The sequence below is a fragment of the Podarcis pityusensis genome (assembly GCF_964106645.2).
Source record: "Podarcis pityusensis genome assembly, chromosome: 17".
Lineage (NCBI taxonomy): Eukaryota > Metazoa > Chordata > Lepidosauria > Squamata > Lacertidae > Podarcis > Podarcis pityusensis.
Genome location: NC_138042.1, coordinates 11,445,325 through 11,468,582, shown reverse-complemented (window position 1 = coordinate 11,468,582; position 23,258 = coordinate 11,445,325). Strand labels below are relative to the sequence as shown.

The window sequence follows — 23,258 nt, the reverse complement described above, 5'->3', positions numbered from 1 at the left end:
CGTTCCCTTTTCCTTGTGCAACATCTTTCCCAACATCAGGGTCTTTTCCAGGGAGTCTTCTCTTCTCATGAGGTGGCCAAAGTCTTGGAGCCTCAGCTTCAGGATCTGTCCTTCCAGGGAGCATTCAGGGCCGATTTCCTTAAGAATGGATAGGTTTGATCTTCTTGCAGTCCATGGGACTCTCAAGATTCTCCTCCAGCACCATAATTCAAAAGCATCAATTCTTCGGCGATCAGCCTTCTTTATGGTCCAGCTCTCACTTCCATACATCACTACTGGGAAAACCATAGCTTTAACTATACGGACCTTTGCATCAATTTATTTGTTTTTTCAAAGCACACACGATGTGACATCAGATTAGTTTGTACGTCATACTTGCTAACAAAGCACACTGGCTCTCCTAACCCCTTCACCACGGCTGTTTGGTCCTAGATACTGAAGCTTTTACGATGATGTTCCTCAAGAATATCATCCCTAATACACATCTCAAAAATGATACTGGAGAACTGGAGAAGATGCAAAAAATGGCAAGCAAAATGATCTTGAGCCCATTGATTGACTTTGCCACTGATTGACACACGTTTGGATGTGATAACTGCAGCATCAAGGGACAACTTAAATGTATGAATACCTCATGTATAACTTCTTTATGTTTCTTCAGATGCAGAGCTTGACAATTAAGCCTGTTCACACAAACACATGGTTGCTAATCAAATGTAGAGAAATCAAGTGATATACATGCATGTGTGAACCAGGGCTGCATTAGGAAAGCTTGCATTTGATGGGCATTGCCTTTAAAAATCCCTTGACCCATCCATTCTCACTGAAGATTCAGGCAGCAGTAACCTGGCCAAAAATCAATCACAGAACAGAAATACATTTCAGCCAAAGCACTTGGAGGGGCAGATTGTCTGTTTAATCAACAGGAAGTGGTGTGATCTGCTTGTAAGATATAAATAACTGTTTATTTTCCACTCACCTACTTGCTCAGAAATCACAATTTGAATTACGCGCTGACAGCTTCAGTTGGTTTAAATAATAAAAAAACTTTAGCCACTTCCTTTTCCCCTAAAGTGAAAACCTCACTGCTGAACTTTCTCCGCTTGCTAAATGTAAAGCTGAAACTGTAGTAGCAACCTCTGCTTTGTGGGCTAATTATCACTTTGTGTACTCTAGTCTAAATCTATACTTTCTCCCTTTTTCTTTTTCAAAGCTATAGTCCCACTGTTTTGGCTCCAAAGCAAATCCTGCAACTGCCAAGAAAAGGAAGGAGAAAGTATATAATGTCCCAAATTAAAAGAATGACATGGCAAAACCAGCAGCAGAATAAAAACAAGCAAGCCAGCCAGTCCAAAAGTATTTAGAAAAAAATACATTAAAATCAGTTAAAACAATTTGCAATCAAAAGGATGGGGTGGGCAACGTGCTCTCTGCAACAGGCAGAGATACAAAATATACATTAGTATGACTATGTATAAAATTTGGTGCAAAGCCCTTTACAAAAGCAGGGGTCTTATTTCCTCCACATTTCCTTTGTGTTCTTTAAAGCGACATCCATACATTTCTGTGCATGAGCCACTTGAACGCTAGATGTATTTTGTGTTTGGTAGTTCAATCCACACATAGTTCAATCCCCACTTTCCTTTCATCACCTGCTTCAGAATCCTCCTGTTGTAGTCATGGTACATCTCAGTCTGTTCCCACCACTCAATTTAGCCTGTTTACAACACTTGCAAACAGGAACCGTTTTTCATACCAAGGGCCATTACCCAAGGCCAGAGCTGGCCCAAAACATTTTGCTGCCTGAAGCAAAGGACAAGATGAGACCCCTCCCAGTTTCGCGTACCAGAAACTGCTGAATCCTTCTTCAACACTGGTGATTCAGCAGCATCCTCCATCACACCAGAAGGCTGCATGAAAACTTTTGTAAGGCAGAGCATCTGATACACACAGCTCTGTCCGCCAACATTTCCTGCAACCCTTCAGCATTTGCCACCAGAGGCAGCTCCCTCACTTTGCCAAGTAGTAGGGTCAGCGCTGCCCAAGGCTTACCACCATCATTACCACTGTGCATTGAGGAAGTCTCCACTTCAGAGCAGGGTAAGCCCTGCCTGGTTTAAAGTGACCCATGAGCTGTTGAGCTGCAAAATGAGCTCCTTTCCTGTTCTGATCAACAAGGAATAGCTCAGTAGGGAGAAAGAGGGTGGGAAAGAGAGTGTGTAGGTGCACTGTGTTGCTAAGAGTGGGGCAAGATTCCCATTCTTGGATACTTCTATTGTAATATGAAATTACTGACTGGCATGCATGAAAGGGTTAACCTGAGCCCTGAGCTCAAGTTGCCATTGGTGAGACTTAGCGGGCTCCCAGCAGCTTTTGTTTTCTCCCTCCCTCTCCTGCTTCTTGGAAGAAGCTGCAGGTGAATAACGGCTTGCTCAGTCTCTGAGAATGCATGCATGACTAAAGGATCTTTAAAACAAATATTTTCCTGTTAATTTGTTTGTGGGGAAAATTAGGGGGGATAGAAAAAAATGTAGGGGGGCTGCCCCACCTCCCTAGTCACTTCCTTTCCTCTCAGCCCTCCCAAGCACAGAGATTTGTGTTTTCAAATTGTGGTGTTTATTAGTCACTATAAGCGTGTTGGGCCATTTGATGAGGTTCACCCACTGAGGCTGGCCGAGCGGGAGCAGCCGAAGGTCACACGTTCTTGCTGCACAGGTGGTGAGGAGGATGTGGTTTGGGCAGGATGCTGTCTGCAGCAGCAATAGTCCTGTTCATCATCACCAGCAGATGGCTAAAGCCATGTGCTCACCGAGATGCAGATTGCTGCATCACTATTTGGTGTAAGAGAAATGCAGGGGAAACAATCAAGATTCAATTAAGAATCATTCACTTGCAAGCAGAGCAGCGTGATTTTTAGATTCCCATGTAGGGGGGCATAGATCAGAGGTACACATTGTTGCATAACAAAGGTCCCTGGTCCTAAGTCCTATCACTGACAATTACAAATGAAGGATCTCAAGCAGCAGGAATAACTCTTTAGTGTAGACTGGCCCTAAATCTGACTTAGTGTAAAGCAGTTCTGTATGGATCTCATACATCTCCTCCTTTGGAATTTAACACTATAGAACTCTTCTACAGTTCTCAATTATTTAGGTGAGGCTTGTGCAGGAGAACAACTCAGTGGATTATTGTACCCTAGGATGGATCAGATCTGCTATCTTGTGGCACACAATCAGGGCAGAAACCCCTTAAGATGGTAGGCTTACTTTGCTGCATAAACCTTGTGCAAGACAAAAAATGCTGGTTTCAGAACACAGAGAGTGTGGCAGGGGTGGTGTTGGTCCACAATCTTGATCCAAGCTACTGAGATTTTGGGTGCAATTAGCAACACTCTCCTCTAGCTGCGGCCATTAAGAGCAGATTAGAACACTCTGGAGGCAAGAAAAAACACTCCAATCTGCTAAATACTTTGCAAGTGCTTGTCACAACCAAAGGACAAAAACTGGGAGGAACAGAGTAATTTGTCAGGGATAGGTCCCAGCAATCCATAACAGAGCTACAGGAAGTCAATTTATCTTATAATGACAAATACCTATTTAAGGTTCATTTATTCTGTTTATTCTAAAAAATGTGTACCCCACATTTTTACTTTAAAGGCCCCTTGAGGTGGATAAAGTATATACTAATACAAAGTGTGAAGAAGTCACTGGGAAGAAAGGGTGACATACAGCCATTGGGGAGGAAGACTTGTGTCTTGGCTGTGGCTCCACATTGTGGTTGCCACGTTGGCTGACGTGTGCGACTGCATTATTGTTTCTGGTAAGAAAGTAGAGTTGTTTAGCAGATCCAGCTGATACACACACACACACACACACACACACACACAAGACAGAAGCATAACATGCACAGGTACAAGGATCAATAGGAAAACAAGTTGTTTTTTAATATGTTTGAATTGCGTATGCATTCCATAAAATATAAATTCTGTTTATGTAGTGCTTTTTTCCTAGAAATTCCATTCCTTGACCCCGCATAAAATACAGCAGTGAAGCAGCATATGAAATAATTTGCATTCTTTCAAAATTTGTGAACGTGTTTTATATATTTATATGTTGTACAATAAGTATGGAATACATTCATATATGTTTACATTTGCATTTGGTATTCAGAACAGATTTAGATCTATTATATATGTGCCTTCTAACAACTGATGCATATCAACTTCCCACAGTAAGGCCATTCCTTTTTAAAAAAAATAAAATCAGGCAGTTATTCTCTATAAAGACAAATCGTACTTCTTTCTTGTTACTGTGCCTTTTTACAGACACAGATATAAAGTGATGGGAAAAATTTCACCAACTTAATTTCTGCCCATCCAGCCACTGCTAGAGGCTTAAGACAAGGGCCAGTTAAAAACAAAGTCACCAACTCTACTGAAGAATTTGTGTACCATATAGTATCTACAGCAGGGCTGAGGAGCCTGTGGTCTTCCAGAGATTTCTGGACTATAGCTCTCAATATCCCTGACTATTAGCAGGCCTGGCACAAGCAGTTGGCCAGATCCAACACTGGCTGAATGCCTTAAGGGCTTGAATGGGCCCCTCACATGTCCAGCTCAGTCATGCCCTCACTCCCCACCTTCCTTGATGGCTTCCCAGAGGCTTTGCAATAGCAGGCAATGGTGGCGTTTTGAGTGGGAGCCATGCTCCGCTCCCATCTGCCATGATCACCTGCCATTTTTGGTTACCTGAACTAGAAGGCCCAACCCACAGCCCCATTAAGTCACAGATCTGTAGACTAAGGCGTTGCATTTTGGGCGAGTTAAGATGGTGGTTGGCCATCACAGATGGAAGTTGAGCTCAGCTCCCGTTCAAAAGCACCAGTGAAGCATATCCAAGGATCTGGTGGAGAACAGTGAATGGTGCTGCCATTGTGAAAGCAGCAGCAGCAGCAACTGCCCAGCCCAGCCCTAACTGGCAGGGCCCTTGAATAGCACCATGCCAAGAACTCCCCAAAGTCTAGCACCAATCCTGATAATTGGCCATTTTGGCTTTGCCTGACAGGAGCTGATCCAACAACATCATGAGGGCTGCAGGTTACCCACCATTTAGTGGGGGGGTAAGAGAGCTGGGGGGGGGGGAATTCACATCTGGCAAGCAATGTGCCCCCTTGGTTTCAGATAGTACATGGGTAGATGAGTCTTAAAAGCCTAGGACGCAAATTTCCACAGCCCTCTAGTGGCTATGGTGGCTCACTTACCAGAAGTAATGTAACTGCAAGCGTATACTCGATTCTGACCAAGCTAAGCCTCCTGATGTATATTTTGCCAGATGTACAATATATTGGCATTCCTTTCAGCTCTCTTCCCCTACTACTTGCTCCTTGGCTGTTTCACATATAAATGTTGATCATTCACTGGCTACAGCTTCTAGCGATGGTTTGCATGCATAAAATGAACCACAACACACAGAGATTTCCTGTCGCCTGATGACAACATAAAGAATACATGTCAGCAAAAACCAATCACACATTCCATTAAGCGCTGAGAGAGTTCAAGTAACGTGTGAACTTGTCAAACTCCTTAATAATACCCCTTTTCAATAGATTTCTTCCCTGCAAATATATGGGAGCTTCAGTTCACACAATCTACACAAACGGTAACCGGCATGAATAACTAACTTTTTGTCATGTCATATGCCAAGTTTGCAGCTCATTCCCTTGTGGAAGATGGTGAAGGTATGGACTGAGCAACTAGGTGATGAGTAAGATGCATAACTCTGGCACATGTCAGAGCACTGACAAGTCCAGTGACTGCATCAAAAATAGCAATTCCTGGTGGCTACCCCATGTCAGAATTACCTATTGGAAACACTTCTCTCACTGTTTTATCTGTGCCATACTTCCGTGGGGCAAGAATGTTGCTGCTGGCTTCCCTCTGCCACACCTACTTTTCTTTCAACAGAACAGTCTCCCCCCCCCCCCTCTATTTCTGAACTGGACAAATTAAAAAACAACACTCCAGAATTATTGCAGCAGTGTAAGGAAGGCCCAGCAAACTGTCAAAGACCCCCCCAAAATCTGGAGTCAGGCCTGACAGTTGTGCGCCAGCACAGCTCCCATTCACTGTCTTACTGGGGCTTGCCAGTAGAAAACACCATGGTGGATTGTGCCCCTAGCCACTTGGACTTCAGATATCCTGTCTGCTATTTGCTGATCTAGACATACTTTTACATTCCTTTACTTAAGACTTCAACCAAGTGCCTTGCCCGTTGCGTTCAGTTTGATGGACAGCACTGGATCACAAAAGTGTTATGTAATTACAAAGCCATCAAGAAATATTTATACCATTGTTCTGTTGGCATCAGCATATGGACTAGCACCAGATGGCAGCCTGGATCATTTTGATGCATGTTGCAATAAGGACTTATAAAGGGCAGTGAAGAGGAGAAGCTGTAACGTATGGGGCAGGTGCCTGAGTTACTAAGTAAAAAGAGTTAAGTTAAATAATGTTGAAAGGTTGCTATGCAATTTCTCTTTTTAAAAAAATAGGAACCAGAACATGTGGAGGTGTTTACTATATGCAGGAGATGAAGGGCTCTAGCAAAGGTACCACAGAAGTAAATTAACAGCTTCCCTTTGGGACATACGGTAGCTGGAGACGAGAATTGCTTTTTCAGATATCTCAAAAGCTGAGAGAGGGGCTACACAGTTCAGTGACAGAGCACATCCGTCACCAGCAGAAGGTGGTGGCAGTAAGTGCCGCCAACCAGAGTAGATGGACTCAGGATAAGAGAGTCTCAATATCCCTTTGGTAAAGGCATCATTATTCATGGTGTGTAGACTCACTGTTGCTGCCCCCCAATTATCTCTCTTGTAGTTTTGGCTAAAGGCAACAATGGGCAAAAGAAACGAGCACATACACCATGGGCAATGATGCCACCATCAACTCTCATGCAAACAACTCTCCGTTTCCAGCTACACTGTGTCAGCAATGACAGCGCATGGTTAATGTAAGCAGGCACTGCAACCATGCAGTACTACTGAAAAGCTTATACTTCTCTGAGACCTTGGCTTAAGGTTTCACTAATGCGGGCTTGTGCATGACCTTGCAGTGTGGTCCTTGCAGTGTCTCTACTATGGCCAGATTTGAGCCAGCATGTCTCCTTCCTTCCCCCACCTCTTGTCTCTTCCACCAAAGTTGTTGTGTGGCGATCATTAGTCAATTGTTTTGAGGAACAACCACCACCCAGGATCCAAGTTGTACACTGCGAGTGGAAATATGAGGCAGCCAAGTGGAGACAGTGAGAAGTAGAGGTGGGGCTGTTGATGTTCTGCAGTGATGTAACCATACTTAGAACCAAACTAAGTATTGGTGCATCCATGGTGTTTGGGGGTCCACCTATCAGTACCACGCAGACAGACTAGAATTTATTTCTCTTCCTGCTCTTCCACTGCAGCTCTGTCATGTGCATGTGCAATCAAATCTCTCAGCCCTACACTGGCTTAGTCTCATTTCCATTATGGAACAGTGGTGGCTGAGAGAGCTAATAACCAATTTTTCTTTACAGGGCTTTAACTTTAAGTGGTGTGTGCCAATGACTGAAGCTTCCTTCCCACTGCAAGAGCAATGCAGAAATTAAGTCGAGCAACTCCTGGATGTTGGCATGTTGTGCCTCCAACCTCCCAAGGAGAGCAGTCCTAGTTACACACAGCTCAGGGGACACCAAGCTCTGGGGCAGGATGCACATTATCCTACTGCCCCACAGGCTGAGTATACACATCTGTATATATTAAGGCAGGTGTGAACAGAGCTTTTATAAGCAGCTTGGGGCAAGAGTAACACAAAAGCATGAGCATACGTGGGTCTTGGTATCACATTTCAAAGGTGACATCAGCTGCCACCTGTGACATGTGGGCACGGAAAGTCCCTGGCCTGGAGCACCTCCCAAGGCAGGAAGTTGGGGGAAGAAGGCAAACTTATGCTGGGTTGTAGACTGTCTGGGTTCGCCGTGATTTCATTTCCTCCTCCTTTTTATCATGCCTGCAGTTTGTTGGTCACTGAGCATCAACAGCATTCTGTCGTCGGAGCTGAGCCCGCCGGCAGGGTGGTCCTCGAGGGCGACCCGAGCGACGGAGGCGGCGTGGTGGCAGGCCAGCCATCTGACGGCAGATCTCCTCTAGAGACAGACGAGAGAGAGAAGGAGCTCAAGAGTGGGTTAACCATGCCACATAATTTCCAACCCGGCCGTATGCACACGTGGGTGTACGTTATAGTTAGTGGTTAACAGCACATCTGTGAGGGGGGAAAGGGTTGCGGGGAAAGAGTCTGACACCCCTCTCTCCCTATTTTCTCCTCCTGAAGTAGTTTTACTTAAAGGGGGGGAAGCATCAGCGGCATTGTGAAGTAGAATGGCCCCCATTCAGACTCTTCAAATTGTGGCCACTGAGAAAGGACAACTTGCTTCCATATATGCCAAGTACAGTGGTGCCCCGCAAGACGAATGCCTCGCAAGACGGAAAACCCGCTAGACGAAAGGGTTTTCTGTTTTTCAATGCGCTTCGCAGGACGAATTTCCCTATGGGCTTGCTTCGCAAGACGAAAATGTCTCGCGAGTCTTGAGATTTTTTCCCGCTCCCCCCCTTTTTCTAAGCCGCCAAGCCTTTAATAGCCGCTAAACCGCTAATAGCGCTAAGCTGCTAAGCCGCTAATAGCCGTGCTTCGCAAGACAAAAAAACCGCTAGACGAAGAGACTCGCGGAACGGATTAATTTCGTCTTGCGAGGCACCACTGTAGAGGATCAGAGGGATGCTGGCGCTGATTTCAAGACACTTTCTTGGGAGTAGGGGTGGGAAAGAAATTCAATTCAGCTTGTACTTAAAGGCCAATCTATCAAATCTGCACTTTCAGGAACAATATGAGAACTGAAACAGTCGTTTCTTTGAAACTTGAACTTATCTGAATTTTGCGATGTATTTCTCCAACCACAAAGGTCTTATATTCAAGACAGCATCTCTGGGTCTTCAGTTTTCTCCACTATTGCTATTGCCATTAAGCCCTTCACCATTTTTGTACCTTTCCCCATTTGCCAGCGCCCTTCTTGGATTATGTTGCCTGCCTCTGAATGTTGGCCATTCACACAAGGGCATACACCTATGATATAGGCCATCTTCTTCCTCTAAGAGAAATTGAGCAACTTTATTTCTTCCTGGTTTATGGGGCACATCCCTATGGACATCTTTACTCACCCTGCATGGCTTCATCCTCTTTGCAGACAATGCGAGAGCAGATTTCCTTGTTTATCATGTATGTCCGACGGACACTGTCACCAGAAACAGGGGTGGTGGGTGGTGGGGAGAAGGCAAACGGTAGGAACATAAATCCTTGCGCACCAAAAACTGGTACCGACAAATAACTGTGGCTAAATCATTGCTAGCAGAGGAGCAAAAGGCCGAACTACACATTACACACAAATGTATGTTACAGAACCTACACAAGCTTGTTTTACTACGCTTTACCTAGGTAGAACTAGGATTATAATACTTCAGAATTTTTTTGGGGGGGGGGGTCTACCCTTTTTTTTAAAAAAATTGTCATTTAAAGTTTATGACTTTTCTATTTCCTTCTGAGGAAACTGAATAGTTCAGTGAAACGAGGTTTGTAGCCGACATCCCATAAAGGCTTTGTTCAATTTTAGGTTTTTCTAATTTTTTCCTTAAGCTTTTTTATTTTTCTTATTATTTAGTTTATTTCCTCAAGATAATATTTCTAGTCAATTACCTCTCGTTTCAGGGATTTTCATTTGATTTGTTTTACAGGAAAGGCAGATGTGGGGACTGTGATTTGGAAAAGAAAAGCAGTTGCTGGGGGAAAGGGGAGGAGTACGAATTCTCTGCCCTGCCCTTTGCTTCCTTGTTCCAAATCTGCCTTCTAGAGAGTCTGGTGTTCTCTGGATTACTCAAAACTACCATCAGCCTCAACCAGCATTATCTGGAATACAGATAATGGCCCTGTGCCCTGGGTAATTGCTGAGAAATATGATCAAGTGAAACTTTCATTTGGACAAAAAAGCAAGTCTCCAGCTGTTGCGGCTGCAGAAAATGGATGAAAATAGATGGCCAGTTCCTGCTTTAAACTGTGCTAAAAATGGGGAGGGTTAGTATCTGGTGGGGGTGGGAAATTCCAGTGATAGTTCACAGCTTCCTGTGCCACTCGTGGCATTCATCCTTTTGTCTTTCTGCCATGGTATACCAGCTGCCCCTTTAAATGACTCCTGGTCGTTTAAATGTTGGCGGTTATGGTGTTTAACCATTTTCAAATGTTTTAAAAATTGGTTACAAGTCACCTAGAGATTGCCCAGTTAGGCAACTAACAAATTAAATTAATAGTAATTACTTTTCACAGATCATTGTAAGAAATCGTATCCAAAGACGCCTGCCAAAACTATCTGTATTATCTTGTAGAATCATAGAATATGGGACATCTTAGCAGAGAATTCCTAAACCTTTTCAGCTTCTACCAGAGCGTTTCCTCTCTTACCTGGTAACACACAAGTAACTGATGCATTGCTTCACCGGCTTATGAACAGAGTACAACCGTGTACAAGGAAATTGCTCTTCACGGCATTCTGGGAGCAAACAAAGAGGGACATGTTCAAGTTAATGCCATCGGTGTGGCTACATCAATGGGATGGTGGCTCATTGAAACTGACTGCCAAGAGAGCAAGTGAGATATTTCCTTTAATGGCACTGGCTTGCAGTAACTTTTCTACCGTTTCCCCTTGCAGACTGAAATTTCATCCTGCTCACACCATGCCATCCTATTTACATGCTGAATTTTGTGCAAAGTACTCCATCCACAGAAAATATTTCGCAAGCAACTTAGAATGCCGGGGGATAAAATCAGTGAAAAGCTGTGTTGTGCAGACTTTGGCGGTATATTCAATCTGGAACAGACAATGCTGGAAAATAAGTGGGAAGACCTTCTGAACTGGCAATGCCTGACTAGATACAGGATCCTGAGGTTGTAGTGGGTAAGTCCATGAAAACATCAAGTGAGGAAATCAAATTCCATGCTAGGGATCAAAAATGAAACTGTCATCATCACAACGCATTTATATTACTTTATGGTGCAGACACATTTGGAATACTTGAGTAGAGTGTTCTGGGCACCACATGTCACAAATTGTATTGTTTTGGGACAGACACAAAGAAGTACCTTTGCACACAATGAATAGTTAGAGTGGAATTTATTCCCAAGAGATACAGTCAGTGGCGTCGCAAGGGGGGGCGGTGCACCCCGGGTGCCATGCCTGGGGAGGGGGGGTGACAAGAAGGCACTCCATGGGGTGCTCGCCCCACTGCCCCCAGGCGCGGCGGCGCAAGCAGCCATCGCGCCACCACAGCTGCATGTGGAGGATCCTCCGTTCATGGCTGCAGCTGTGAGCAGAGGATTCTGCCACCGTCTGTATGGTGTTCAAGCGGTGCCGGCAACAAACTGCTATGTACAACGCATGTGCGGTGTTGCATGCATGTGCTGTATGTAGCGACGCTGCACATGTGCTGTACATAGCAGTTTGCCACCGGCGCTGCCCGAGCGCCATACAGACGGCGGTGGGATCCCTCCATCACCGCTACAGCCGCAAGCAGAGGATCCCACCACCGCTTGGGTGGCGCCGGTGGCAAACCTCTACGTACAATGCATGCGCTATACGTAGCAATGCTGCACATGCACTCTACGTAGCAACGCCACGCACGTATGTAGCGACACCACACATGCGTCATATGTAGCGGAGCAACGCGTGCGCAGCCAGCAGTTTCCCCCGCCCTGGGTGTTGATTAGCCTTCGTTCACCCCTGCATACAGTGGTGGCCATGGACTTAAATGTACACAGCTTGCAGTCTCTCTGTCTTGTGGGTTTATTGGGAGATAGTGAAGGCTAGTCAAATTTGCACCAATTCAGTGCTGCAGTGGTGTGTCCCATCAAGCAGATAATCTGAGCATCTTTAAAATTCCTGCCGCCACCAAGCCATCTCCAGATGTATTGGTAGCTACCCTTGCACTAGATTAACCCATTTCTTCACAATAGTGGTTTCCATTAGCACCCTTAACCAGGGCTTTTTCAGGGGGAACTCATAGGAAACTCAGATCCGGCAGTTCTCAGGTGGGTGCCACTGCCATTCTAAGAGATAAGGGAGCTGTTCATGGTGAGTTCAAGCACCTCTTTTTCTACAAAAATAGCACTGCCCTTAACCCTTAAGCTTTGGCTAATACATTTTGTGGATTCAGGTTTATTGTTTTTATAGAATACTTTTGCAAGCCACGTGTGTGTTTTAAGTGCGCTAAACTTTTTTTCATGAGTTCATAGGGGAAACAGTGTTTGAATCATGCACATTATTAATCTCTGCAACTCTAAGTGAGGTAAAAGTCCAAAATGTGGATGGGGTCAGTATCTGCACATGACTCAGTCCTGCCCACTCAATCCCCAGCCTACGTGAATAAAATGAACAAACCAAAAAGCCCCTTCCTTGCTTAGCGCAGGAAATCTGGAGCCAACGTACACCAGACTAGATACATGGGGTGGGAGGTGGGGCTTGCACGCATACCCCTGCAGCTGCCCAAACTTTGAGCTTGTGTGTACTCAGACAAATGCCTGAACATGGCTATAGATCAAAATAGCCAATATTTAATATGCAGGTGTGGAACTGTGTGGATTCTTTCTGCTAATACAGGAACCAGAAAGCACCTCATGAAATTCACAGCAGATGAGTGCATTTCTCGGCACTGATACACCCAGCGCAATGTTGACCCACAAATTTCAAAAACAACTTCAGTGGTACCTCTGGTTACGTACTTAATTCATTCCGGAAGTCCATACTTAACCTGAAACTGTTCTTAACCTGAAGCGCCACTTTAGCTAATGGGACCTCCTGCTGCTGCCGCGCCGCCGGAGCACGATTTCTGTTCTTATCCTGAAGCAAAGTTCTTAACCTGAAGCACTATTTCTAGGTTAGCGGAGTGTGTAACCTGAAGCGTATGTAACCTGAAGCGTATGTAACCCGAGGTACCACTGTACAGTGGAACCTTGATTCTCAAACGCCTTAGTGCTCGAACACCATCAGTTTTATAAGGAAACCAAATACTTTTCTTTTTAAGTCGTTTGGAACCTTTTTTCATCTTCACTTTACTGCCAATGGATGAGGATGTGTTTGCTGTAACTTCTGGAAGCTCTGTGATTAAAACATTTGCTTGAACCTGCTCAAAAGTTTCTGCAGTGCTGCTCCCCTGCCACCAAATGACAGATCAAATAATAAGAATCTGGCTCATCATGTGGTCTGAACTCAGGCACATGGTTTGTTCCTTCCAAACAAACCATGAGCACTAAGCCCAGAACAAATATGGGTTTATTTCTGGTTTATCTGGAGGAAATAAACTACAAGCCCAGGTTTGGATAATGCAAGGCACAGTGGAGGGTAGTGGGGAGAGATAAGCGTCATGAAAACCTTTTGAGCAATGTGCACCAGCAAGCCAATCATCTGCATTAACCCCATTTTGTTTTAAATTATGGTTTTATGTGAGGTGTGAGTCAGGCCATTGGTTGAACAGGGGAGAGCAAGCAGGAGAAGAAAGGGATAGAGAACAAAATTGAACTTACCAGGTGCTGTTGATGGGGCAGTGTCACCTGGAAGGAAAAGGGAAAGGGTTTAAACGCAATTAATAGTAACCAATAATAATAATAATATATTCATACCCCGCCCATCTGGCTGGGCTTCCCCAGCCACTCTGGGCAGCTTCCAACAGAATATTAAAAACACGATAAAACACCAGACATAAAAAACTTCCCTAAACAGGGCTGCCTTCAGATGTCTTCTAAAAGTGAGATAGTTGTTTATTTCCTTGTCATCTGATGGGAGGGTGTTCCACAGGGTGGGCGCCACTACCGAGAAGGCCCTCTGCCTGGTTCCCTGTAACCTCATTTCTCGCAGGGAGGGAACTGCCAGAAGGTCATCGGCGCTGAACCTCCGTGTATGGGCTGAATGATGGGGGTGGAGATGCATTTCCCAAACTGTGGGTCAGGAAGCCTATGCAACTAGGTTGCTTGCCTTATAAATAAACCCCAAATAATTATTGTTTTTAATTTCCAGTTAGATCCTTACTGAACTGCTGCCAGCATAGCATTTGCTGGAGCCCGTGATGCAAACTTTGTTGCTAGACATCAGGAGAAAATGTTGGTAGGCACTCATCCACTTGCCCACTCCCTCCCTCCTCCCCTCTTAAGTGTGCTCTCAAACCCTTTCTTCACCAGAGCAGATCGGGGAAAGAGAAGCAGGTAGGGTGCTCAGCTGCAAACTGCAGCCCCAGCCCCAGGCCTTGTAAAGCAATCTTCTAACTTGTAGCAGCAAAGAGCCAACACTGAAGGCTGACAAGGCATTGTGTGCACCAAAATGGGGACTGACCTGGCACATCTGCCGCTCCTGCTGTAGGGTCAGCTGAATCTGCTGAAAGGAGAAGGGATGTTATAGTGTGGATGTGCATATATATATATATATACCCAAGAAGCATTCCACACATTATGCGGCAGCAAACCTGGGCCTCCCACCAAGTGTTCACTTGGCAGACCTGGTGATGCACGTACAGTCATACCTTGGATCCCGAAAGCCTTGGTACTCGGACGTTTCGGCTCCCAAACACTGCAAACCTGGAAGTGTTCTGGTTTGCCGATGTTCTTTGGAACCCGAACGTCCAATGGGGCTTCCGTGGCTTCTGATTGGCTGCAGGAGCTTCCTGCAGCCAATCAGAAGCGATGAATTGGTTTCTGAAAGTTTTGGAAGTTGAACAGACTTCCAGAACAACTTCCATTTGACTTCTGAGGTACCACTGTACAGTGGTACCTCTGGTTACGTACTTAATGCATTCTGGAGGTCCGTTCTTAACCTGAAACTGTTCTTAACCTGAAGCACCACTTTAGTTAATGGGGCCTCCCACTGCCGCCGTGCCACCGGAGCACGATTTCTGTTCTCATCCTGAAGCCAAGTTCTTAACCTGAGGTACTATTTCTGGGTTAGCGAAGTCTGTAACCTGAAGCGTATGTAACCCGAGGTACCACTGTACTTGTATGATACCTGTGTTTGCAAACAGAGGTTTGTCTTCTTCATTAAGCTGCACACTAAAAAAATCAGCAAAATCTTAGGCATAATCATAGAAAGCAGCATGTGTGAATAGGCCTCGGCACTAGAGGTGGATGTGCAACAAGAAGAAGCTATGCACACAGTTGTTTGTTTCTCTTTATGAATCATTTCCTATGAAACATCTTGAAGCAGTTTTACAGTAAAACACAAACAATAAAAAATTAAAGCAAGTTGATATATAAAAACAATTTCAAATCCAATCCATCAGGCTATTCTGCTAGTGGATCTGAGGACAGGTCAGGCCCAGAGGTGAGAGGGTGATGATGTGGCTGTTTTTACTTACACCCCCACCCACAACCCACACACTGCTGCTATTGGGCAAATTCTCAGTTCCACATTTTAAAATTCTCCAGAAAATATTTGCTTGTCACATTGTAACTGGCAAAACCACAAAAGAATGCTGAAGGACACACGACTGTGAACAACAAGATAATAATGAGGGAAGTTTACAATAAAGTAGACAAAATATCAGTACAAGCACAATGTGTACATACTTTCCAGCATTACAAAGAACCATGCAGTACAAAAATCGTTGAAGAATGCTCTAAGCAGCTGACAAATATCATAGCACTTGTAAAGTATACATTTCTGGAAGGTCTTTGTCTGCCCATAATTTTGGACCTTTGCAGTGGTATTGATTCCTCTTGGAATCAAGTAAATTCTTTGGAGAGATAGTCATCCCTGAAGTCCTCCCAGTTATGAAAACTGCAATCAGGGCCTTAAAACACTTTTGAAGTGTTATTATCTGAGGAAGTTCTTGGAAGCAGGACCTTATCCGGAAGCCGGTTGTCAACCACTTTGAGCATTCTTCAGTGCCAACTATACTTTATTTGTGCTTTATGGTTCTTCGTAAGCATTGCTTGAATGTGCACTCCCCACTTTCAGTGATATTTTGTGCTATACAAAGAGCAAGCATTTGAAAATGAAGGGAATCTGGCAGCTTCACAGCATGTAGCATGCATGCTGTCCTATTTCATTATCAGAATATCATATTTTACATGGGAATGCATGATTTATGCTCAGATACATGCCTATGCATATATGTGTGTGTGTGTGTAGACCTTTAATATGTGCCTCCCATATAAGGTAAAGGTACCCCTGCCCGTACAGGCCAGTCTTGCCAGACTCTAGGGTTGCGTGCTCATCTCGCTCTAGAGGCCGTGAGCCGGCGCCGTCCAAAGACACTTCCGGGTCACGTGGGCAGCGTGACGAAGCTGCAGCTGGCGAGCCAGCGCAGCACACGAAACACCGTTTACCTTCCCGCTGGTAAGCGGTCCCTATTTATCTACTTGCACTTAAGAGTGCTTTCGAACTGCTAGGTTGGCAGGCGCTGGGACCGAACGACGGGAGCGCACCCCGCCGCGGGGATTCGAACCGCCGACCATGCGATCGGCAAGTCCTAGGCACTGAGGTTTTACCCACAGCGCCACCCGCGTCCTCTGCCTCCCATATACGAGCACACAAATTCAAACACCACATTACAGAGCTGCAAAACTGCACTAAACATGATTATGCAGACTGAGGCTGAATCTACTCCGATCTAAAAAAAACCCACTATATAGCTCTCCATGCAGTTTTCCATTGGCTGCTGTACAGAGCCCCCTGGTGTCACATTTTATAACACACATATAATGTTATAACTCACAAGTACTGTATAGATTAGTTCTGAGTCTAGTGAGATTTACTTCCTGGTCAGGGGTCCCTTTACCTTTTTACATCTGTTTAGGATTGAAGCATTGGTGCAGAATTAAAGGAAACGTACCTGTAGGATCGTCCTGAGCAATGACCACAGGCAGAAACCAGTCTAGGACAAAGAAAAAGATTGTTTCCCTTGTGTAATTCGCATGTGTTAAAATAAAGCAGCAGCAACAAATTAGCAATGTCCTTACTCTCTCCCACACCAAAGATGGAACTGCAGTTCCCACATTGTTAAAGAAAGGGAGGCAGGAGAGAGAGTCATGCAGGTGTTTTTTGTTGGGGGGGGTTTGGGGGGGAGGAAAACGAATAAATAATGAAAACTGAGTTTATACTTTTTCCACCCTTCACCGCAAGGTCTCAGACCAGGTTAGAACAATGCAGTAATATAAAACCTTCTAAAACGTACAGTTACAAAGATTAAACAAGTCCAGCCAGAACACAACACTATATATTCAGCAGAATAGGTGGGTCCAGCAAAGCAAAATATATTTATGTCAGCGTATTGTTTGTTTGTTTGTTTGTTGTTTCAATTTATATACTGCCCTTTATCAAAAGATCCCAGGGCGGTGTACAATATTAAAAACACATTACAGAACATCAATGATAAAAACATAATAAAAAGCCTACTGCCAGACAGCCTAATAAAAAAAAAATAGCCATCATGACAACAGTCCTCTCCTGCCTCAGTCTGCTCATGGACAGGCCTGCCCTGATAGTGACCAAGCCCCTTCTGTCCAGGAGAGACTGTACCTGGTGAACCAGCCACTCCCAGCCACTGAGGCTGCAGGAGCCTCCAAGGACAGTGTTGGATCCACAAGCCCCATCTCCCAAAGGCATGGACTTGACCCTTCCAGGGGCGTGCAGAATATGTCACCTCTCCACCTACCAGACTTGAGAACTCAAAACATATAAGGCCTGTTCATTTTCAGGATTCAACTTTAATTTATTTACCCACATAAATGGGACTTTAAAAACTAACCAAATGTAATATGGTATACACTTTTGTAGACTCAAACCCAGGCTTATGCCATAATAAATGTGTTAATCTTTAAGCTGCTGAAAGACTCTTTGACTGAATTTAGACTGTTACAGCCATAATACTCTGTTATGCAAAATGCCCCTCTCCCCTCTAGATTTTGTATAGCTTTATACATGTTGGCAATCTGTGGAGTCTCCCAATTAATGAACAGCAAACATTCCAAACATCTGGAATATATCAAGGCCAAACTGCATATGATAAAGGACATCTGTGATTGAATTTCCTAACATTTATAAAACAACAGCTGTGTGTGTGCCTGTTGATTTCATATTGGAAGGCAGTTAACCTTCTCCCCCTGTGCTGTTTTCCCGGTAAAAATCTATCCCTGCAACTAATATTACAACTCTTAGGGGAGCAAAGGAAACGGTTAAACTCCCTCCCATCCTTGGTGATGCTTCTGTGTTCAAATGAATACCTCCTCCAGCTGCTTTGAATTTTTGAAGTTAAAGGGAAAGATATGAGTGATGCAACAAAGCCCACTGCCACCTGCCCAGCTATTGGCTGGTCAGTGTTTTTTTTCTGGGGGGACGCAGGGATATGCATACCCCTAAACATTTTGTGAATCTAAGTTTGGCCTCACTGAGGAGCAGTATTTCAATATGAGTAGGAAAATGAGAGTACCCCTAAATGTGTGGTGTTGTTGTTTTTAAACAAGCACTGGCTGAAGTTAACATTGGGAGGTGGGATAAGGTGATAGAATGAGCAACTTCAGGGGTGCTTCAGTTGTTTTAGACTGCCTGCTTGCTGGAAGGCTATCTGCTTGATATATACATTTGTAAATTAATGGATATTTAATCACTAGTTGCCGCTAGGACTCCCTCCTCCAAATAAAACTGACCTACAGTGCTATCCTGGAACCTCTCTCTGCTGCTGGGGTGGCCCATCCTATTTTATCACCTGCGGCAATGGAAAAGTGCCTTCGCCCCTCCACTGCCACCTCTGCCCACCTGTTGGTCCTCGCTTACTGGGGTTGTGTGGCGGTGACTTCCAAGTTCTGGCAAGATCTTGTGAGAGGTCCATGAGATCTCACGAGAACGCAGAAGCTGCCTAACAGGAATGAGCCAGCGGGAAACCATACAGACCAAGTTGGAGTTAACTCTTTATTAGCAAAGACAGGATCTGCACAGGAGTGTCATGCCTAATGGGCACAGCAGCTCATCTCCGGCAGGTCTTGCCCCCATGAAGCAGTTGCTGAGACTGAAGGTCCCCTCCTCTCCAGGGCCTTTCCCAAGCAACCTGAAACTGCGCCTTCATGAAGCTAACTTTCCTCTGCTCTCTTCATGCCTCTTCTGGTTCTGGGAGACTGGGAGGGAGGGGAGCTTGTTGCAGCAGGAAGGTGAGACACCCATGACTCTTCACTGGCCTGACTCATCTCTGCCTCTTGGCCTCCCTCCTCCCTCCTGCTTCAGTTTCTGCCTCTGATTCTGGATTTCACTTTCCCAGCAGACTCTCCCAGCTCACTAAGTCGTTGCCTCTTCAGCTTCTGAAACCTCCTCCTCCCAGTCTTCTCCCTATTCTTCCTCTGACGACTCATTGTCACCCCACCATCTCTCCTGGGCTTTGAGCCATCATCATCATCATCATGATAATAATAATAAATTTTATTTATATCCCGCCCTCCCCAGCCGAAGCTGGGCTCAGGGCGGCTAACAACAATAAAATAGTACAACATTCTAAAATCATTTCATTATAAAATTAATTCAACTCAAAACGATGGCAACCATTAGGCTAAAGATTGCCAAAGGAGGGAGTCAGGCTGTGCCCTGACCAAAGGCCTGGTGGAACAGCTCTGTCTTGCAGGCCCTGCGGAAAGATGTCAAGTCCCGCAGGGCCCTAGTCTCTTGTGATAGAGCGTTCCACCAGATTGGAGCCACAGCCGAAAAAGCCCTGGCTCTAGTTGAGGCCAGCCTAACCTCTCTGTGGCCCGGGACATTCCCCTGGAGGTTCCCCAGCTGGTTCCTCCCACCATTCCTCAGCGTCCAACCAGTCCACAACAGGAGAGAAGAAGCAGTGGCTTCCATTGAGATCTTGCTAGAACCTGGAAGTGGTGGCGGAGGAACCCTCTCCGGCACCCGGGGCAGGACGCCGAGGGACGGGGGCCAACTGCTCAGTGGTGCACATGCAATGTCCATACTGACTGCGCATGCGCAGCAGCCCATGCACTCCGTACAGGATGCCACACATGTGCACTCTGTATGGGCTGCCGCTCGCGTGCGACGTCCATACAGACTGCACATGTGCAGCATCCTGTATGGAGTGCGCATGCGTGGCCGTATGGACGCCGTGTGAGAGTGGAAGCCCGTACAGACGCCACATGCGGTGCACATACTGACTGCATGCGCCCTCGGCCACTCTACACCTGGGGGAGGCAGGGGTCATCTTGTCTCACACACACCCCAGAGTGGCACCCAGGGTGGCCCGACCCCTCTGCCCCCCACTTCGTATACCCCTGATCGGAAGCCACCACTGCAGTTGCTTCTCCAGTGGCTTCTGGTGAGATCTCGCGAGACCTTCTGGAATCTAGAAGCTGCCACTGCCACTTCTCCAGGGGCAGGGTAACCATGGGGTTATTGCCCCTTGGATTCCGTGGCCCAAGGTGACTGCCTCAGTCTGCCTCATGGATGGGCCAGCCCTGCTCTTCTCCAAGGGGAAGGTTGCAAAACTACGCTTTGCTTGTTTGAAACTACAAAAGGACAAGGGAAGTGATTGTCCTGGTAGTTGAAAGATGGGGAAGATTCTTTGCAGAACTGGACAGGAGGAAACAGCTGCATTATCTGTAAAACTGGCAATGCATAGCAGCAAACGGCAGATGAAAACAACGGGCAACAAGGAGATGGGGTAACCCTTTAGATACAGTTAAGATTAAAAACTTCTATTGGTTTTAGACCAGTTTAACTATTATGGCGTTTCCCCCTGAAGAATCGTGGCAACTGTAGTTTAGTGACAATTTTGAGAGTTCTGTGTTCATGGTTCCCAGCCCTCTCACAGAACAGGTCTCAATATTCCCCAGAAAGGGGGAATTATTCTAAAAACTACACTGAAATCTTGTGCCACAGTTACACAGGAATAGGCCCCATAATACTAAGTGGGTTTTATATCTGAGGTTGCATGTCAATAGTGTAGAAATAAGCCATAGCCTGCAGCCAATTTGTAGTGTTATGCTGTAGATCCTGCTTTTAAAGTATATATATATATATATATATATATATATATATACACACACACACACACACACACACACACTTGCAAAACTTACCCTGGGGTTGAGCTAATGTTTAAAAAGCTCTGAGTTGGGGCAGGGGCTGACTCTCATAGAAAACATTGCAGAACATCACATTGCAGAACATTCACGTTGTGAATAAAATTTAAAAGAAAATGCTTTTTAAAAAAATAAAAGACCAGCTTGTTTCATTTTTAAAAGCATACACTTCCTTATTCTACAATTCACTTTATCAGATACTGAAATTGGATGAACAGAAAGTATGAAAGTTTTTTCAATTTGGAAGGAAAGCTCCTTGGTGAAATCTTAAAGTGATAAGCATTCCTTTCTTAATTAAATTAATTTCTTGTTCTATCAAGAGAAAGGAGTCTACAGTCCACCAAAGACCTCAAGTGACGGACCTCAGATAAGTTGGTTCAAGCAGATAGAAGGAAAGTGAGATTGCAGGAAAAGAGCACATCCAAATATTTCGTTGCCTGAACAAATCACTGGATTCTTTAATCTGATGGAAGGAATTATGATCTATTGCTTTTAAGATGAAGATTCCAGTGAGGTTTCCTTCTAAAATGTTTGTTGTCATTTGCTTCATTTCAGCACCTGATGAAATGTTAGAATCACAGAATTGTAGAGTTGGAAGGGACACTGAGGGTCATCTAGTCCATAGCTGTCAACTTACAGATTTGAAAATAAGGGACCAGCAGCCTCGAAAATAAGGGATCAGCAGCCAAAATAAGGAATCAACAATTACTTTGATAAAATACATATTTTGTTGCATGCAAATGGCTTTAGATACCTATTAGGTCCATAAATCACCATATAGCATATATTCAACACAAAAAACAGCAACAATTTGTTGTTGACAAAGGACAGCTGGATATAGAAAGGGCTTCATTACCTTCAGTAGCTTATTTAAGGGACATCATCAATAAGGGACAACAGTGGGACATGGCGCTGGGATAAGGGACTGTCCCGCCAAATAAGGGACGCTTGACAGCTATGATCTAGTCCAACGCTGGAATCGCAACTAAAGCATCCATGACAGTTGGCCACCCAGCCTCTGTCAATGAAAGCTCGTGCTCCTCAAGTACACACACACACATGCACAAACTGATCTGACTCTGAACTTAAATTTTGTCAGTATAGAACAGCCTCCATGTCAATTTTGCCCCTGGGCAAATGTCCCTTTCACCCTAGCCTGGTCCTCCTCCTCCTCCTGTCCTCTCTTGCCCTTGGTGCATCTTCTGTATCAAATCCTTTTTATCACAGAACAATAGCTTCTATATTAGCATATAGGCATCAGGAAAAATATGGCAAATCCTATTTTAGCTTCCACCGGATAGACTCACCAGTTGACAGGGCAATGAGAGCTACAAGACACAGCAGCTTCTGAGCTCCACAGGCCATCATCCCTGGAAAGTGAGGAAGAAAGAGAGACAATCAGTTAAAGCTACTTGCAAATTTTGTGCACATTTTTGTTTTTTCACCAACTGGTGCCCAGCATGCTCCTTTATCTCCCTCCCCACTTTCTATGACCAGAAGGCTTGCTTGCTCTACCTGATAACCACACAATTCAAAATAATTCTAACTGAACACAACTCTGTCTTTCCTTTCTTTTCTTCTCTTCTAACCTCCCAACATCTATGTGCTGTCTTGTACCCACTTACTATGTCGATTGCACGCTTAGAAAGATGTCTTTACAAAATCCCCTTCTGCGAAAAAATAAAAATATAAAAAAATTGAGACACAACTCCTTCCCTTCACTGTCATTGAGGGACTCGGTTCCTTTGCACTGTGGACAGAGCCTCCTCCCTTCAGCTGGTCCCCCTAGCTTGGCCAGAGTGCCTAGCCGCTCCCAGTCCCAGCAAACGTTCTCCTTTGGCTTGCCTTCAAAATTCAATTCAGCAAAGTAGTAGTAGGATTTGGTGTCATCATGCAGATGGAATGAGGAGAGGGGGAGGAAAAAAAACTGTCCCATGACCTCACTGAGTTTATTGTAGCTCGAGAGGAATCGGCACCTCCTATTCCCTCTGGATGAGGAATAGCCAGAGATGGAGTCCCACCGTCTGTCATGCAAGTGCATAATGTGCTTCATTTTGCCCTGAAGAGGATGAAGCAA

General features: G+C 45.0%; 1 protein-coding gene and 1 long non-coding RNA gene across 12 annotated transcripts in view; one reads left to right on the top strand and one right to left on the bottom strand.

Moving 5' to 3' along the window:
* LOC308466798 overlaps positions 1 to 4,245 on the top strand; it is a 20,646-nt gene extending 16,401 nt beyond the window's left edge. For all 3 annotated transcript variants that reach the window (XR_013980949.1, XR_013980950.1, XR_013980951.1), the window contains one exon: positions 1,214 to 4,245. This is a non-coding gene — a long non-coding RNA (uncharacterized lncRNA). The remainder of the gene's footprint in view (positions 1 to 1,213) is intronic.
* Positions 3,921 to 23,258, bottom strand: MFAP5 (microfibril associated protein 5). Of its 9 annotated transcripts, none has more exons than XM_080987938.1 (8): positions 22,900 to 23,258; positions 22,489 to 22,553; positions 16,948 to 16,989; positions 14,454 to 14,495; positions 13,652 to 13,678; positions 10,538 to 10,625; positions 9,247 to 9,320; positions 3,921 to 8,177 (listed from the first exon to the last, which is right to left on the bottom strand). In XM_080987938.1, exons 1-8 carry the CDS (start codon positions 23,232 to 23,234, stop codon positions 8,056 to 8,058), a joined length of 795 nt encoding a protein of 264 aa, XP_080844064.1. In that variant the 5' UTR covers positions 23,235 to 23,258; the 3' UTR covers positions 3,921 to 8,055. The 9 variants fall into 9 exon arrangements, with proteins under 9 accessions (XP_080844064.1, XP_080844065.1, XP_080844066.1 ...); XM_080987939.1 differs by having other exon boundaries at positions 14,454 to 14,492; XM_080987940.1 differs by having other exon boundaries at positions 14,454 to 14,486.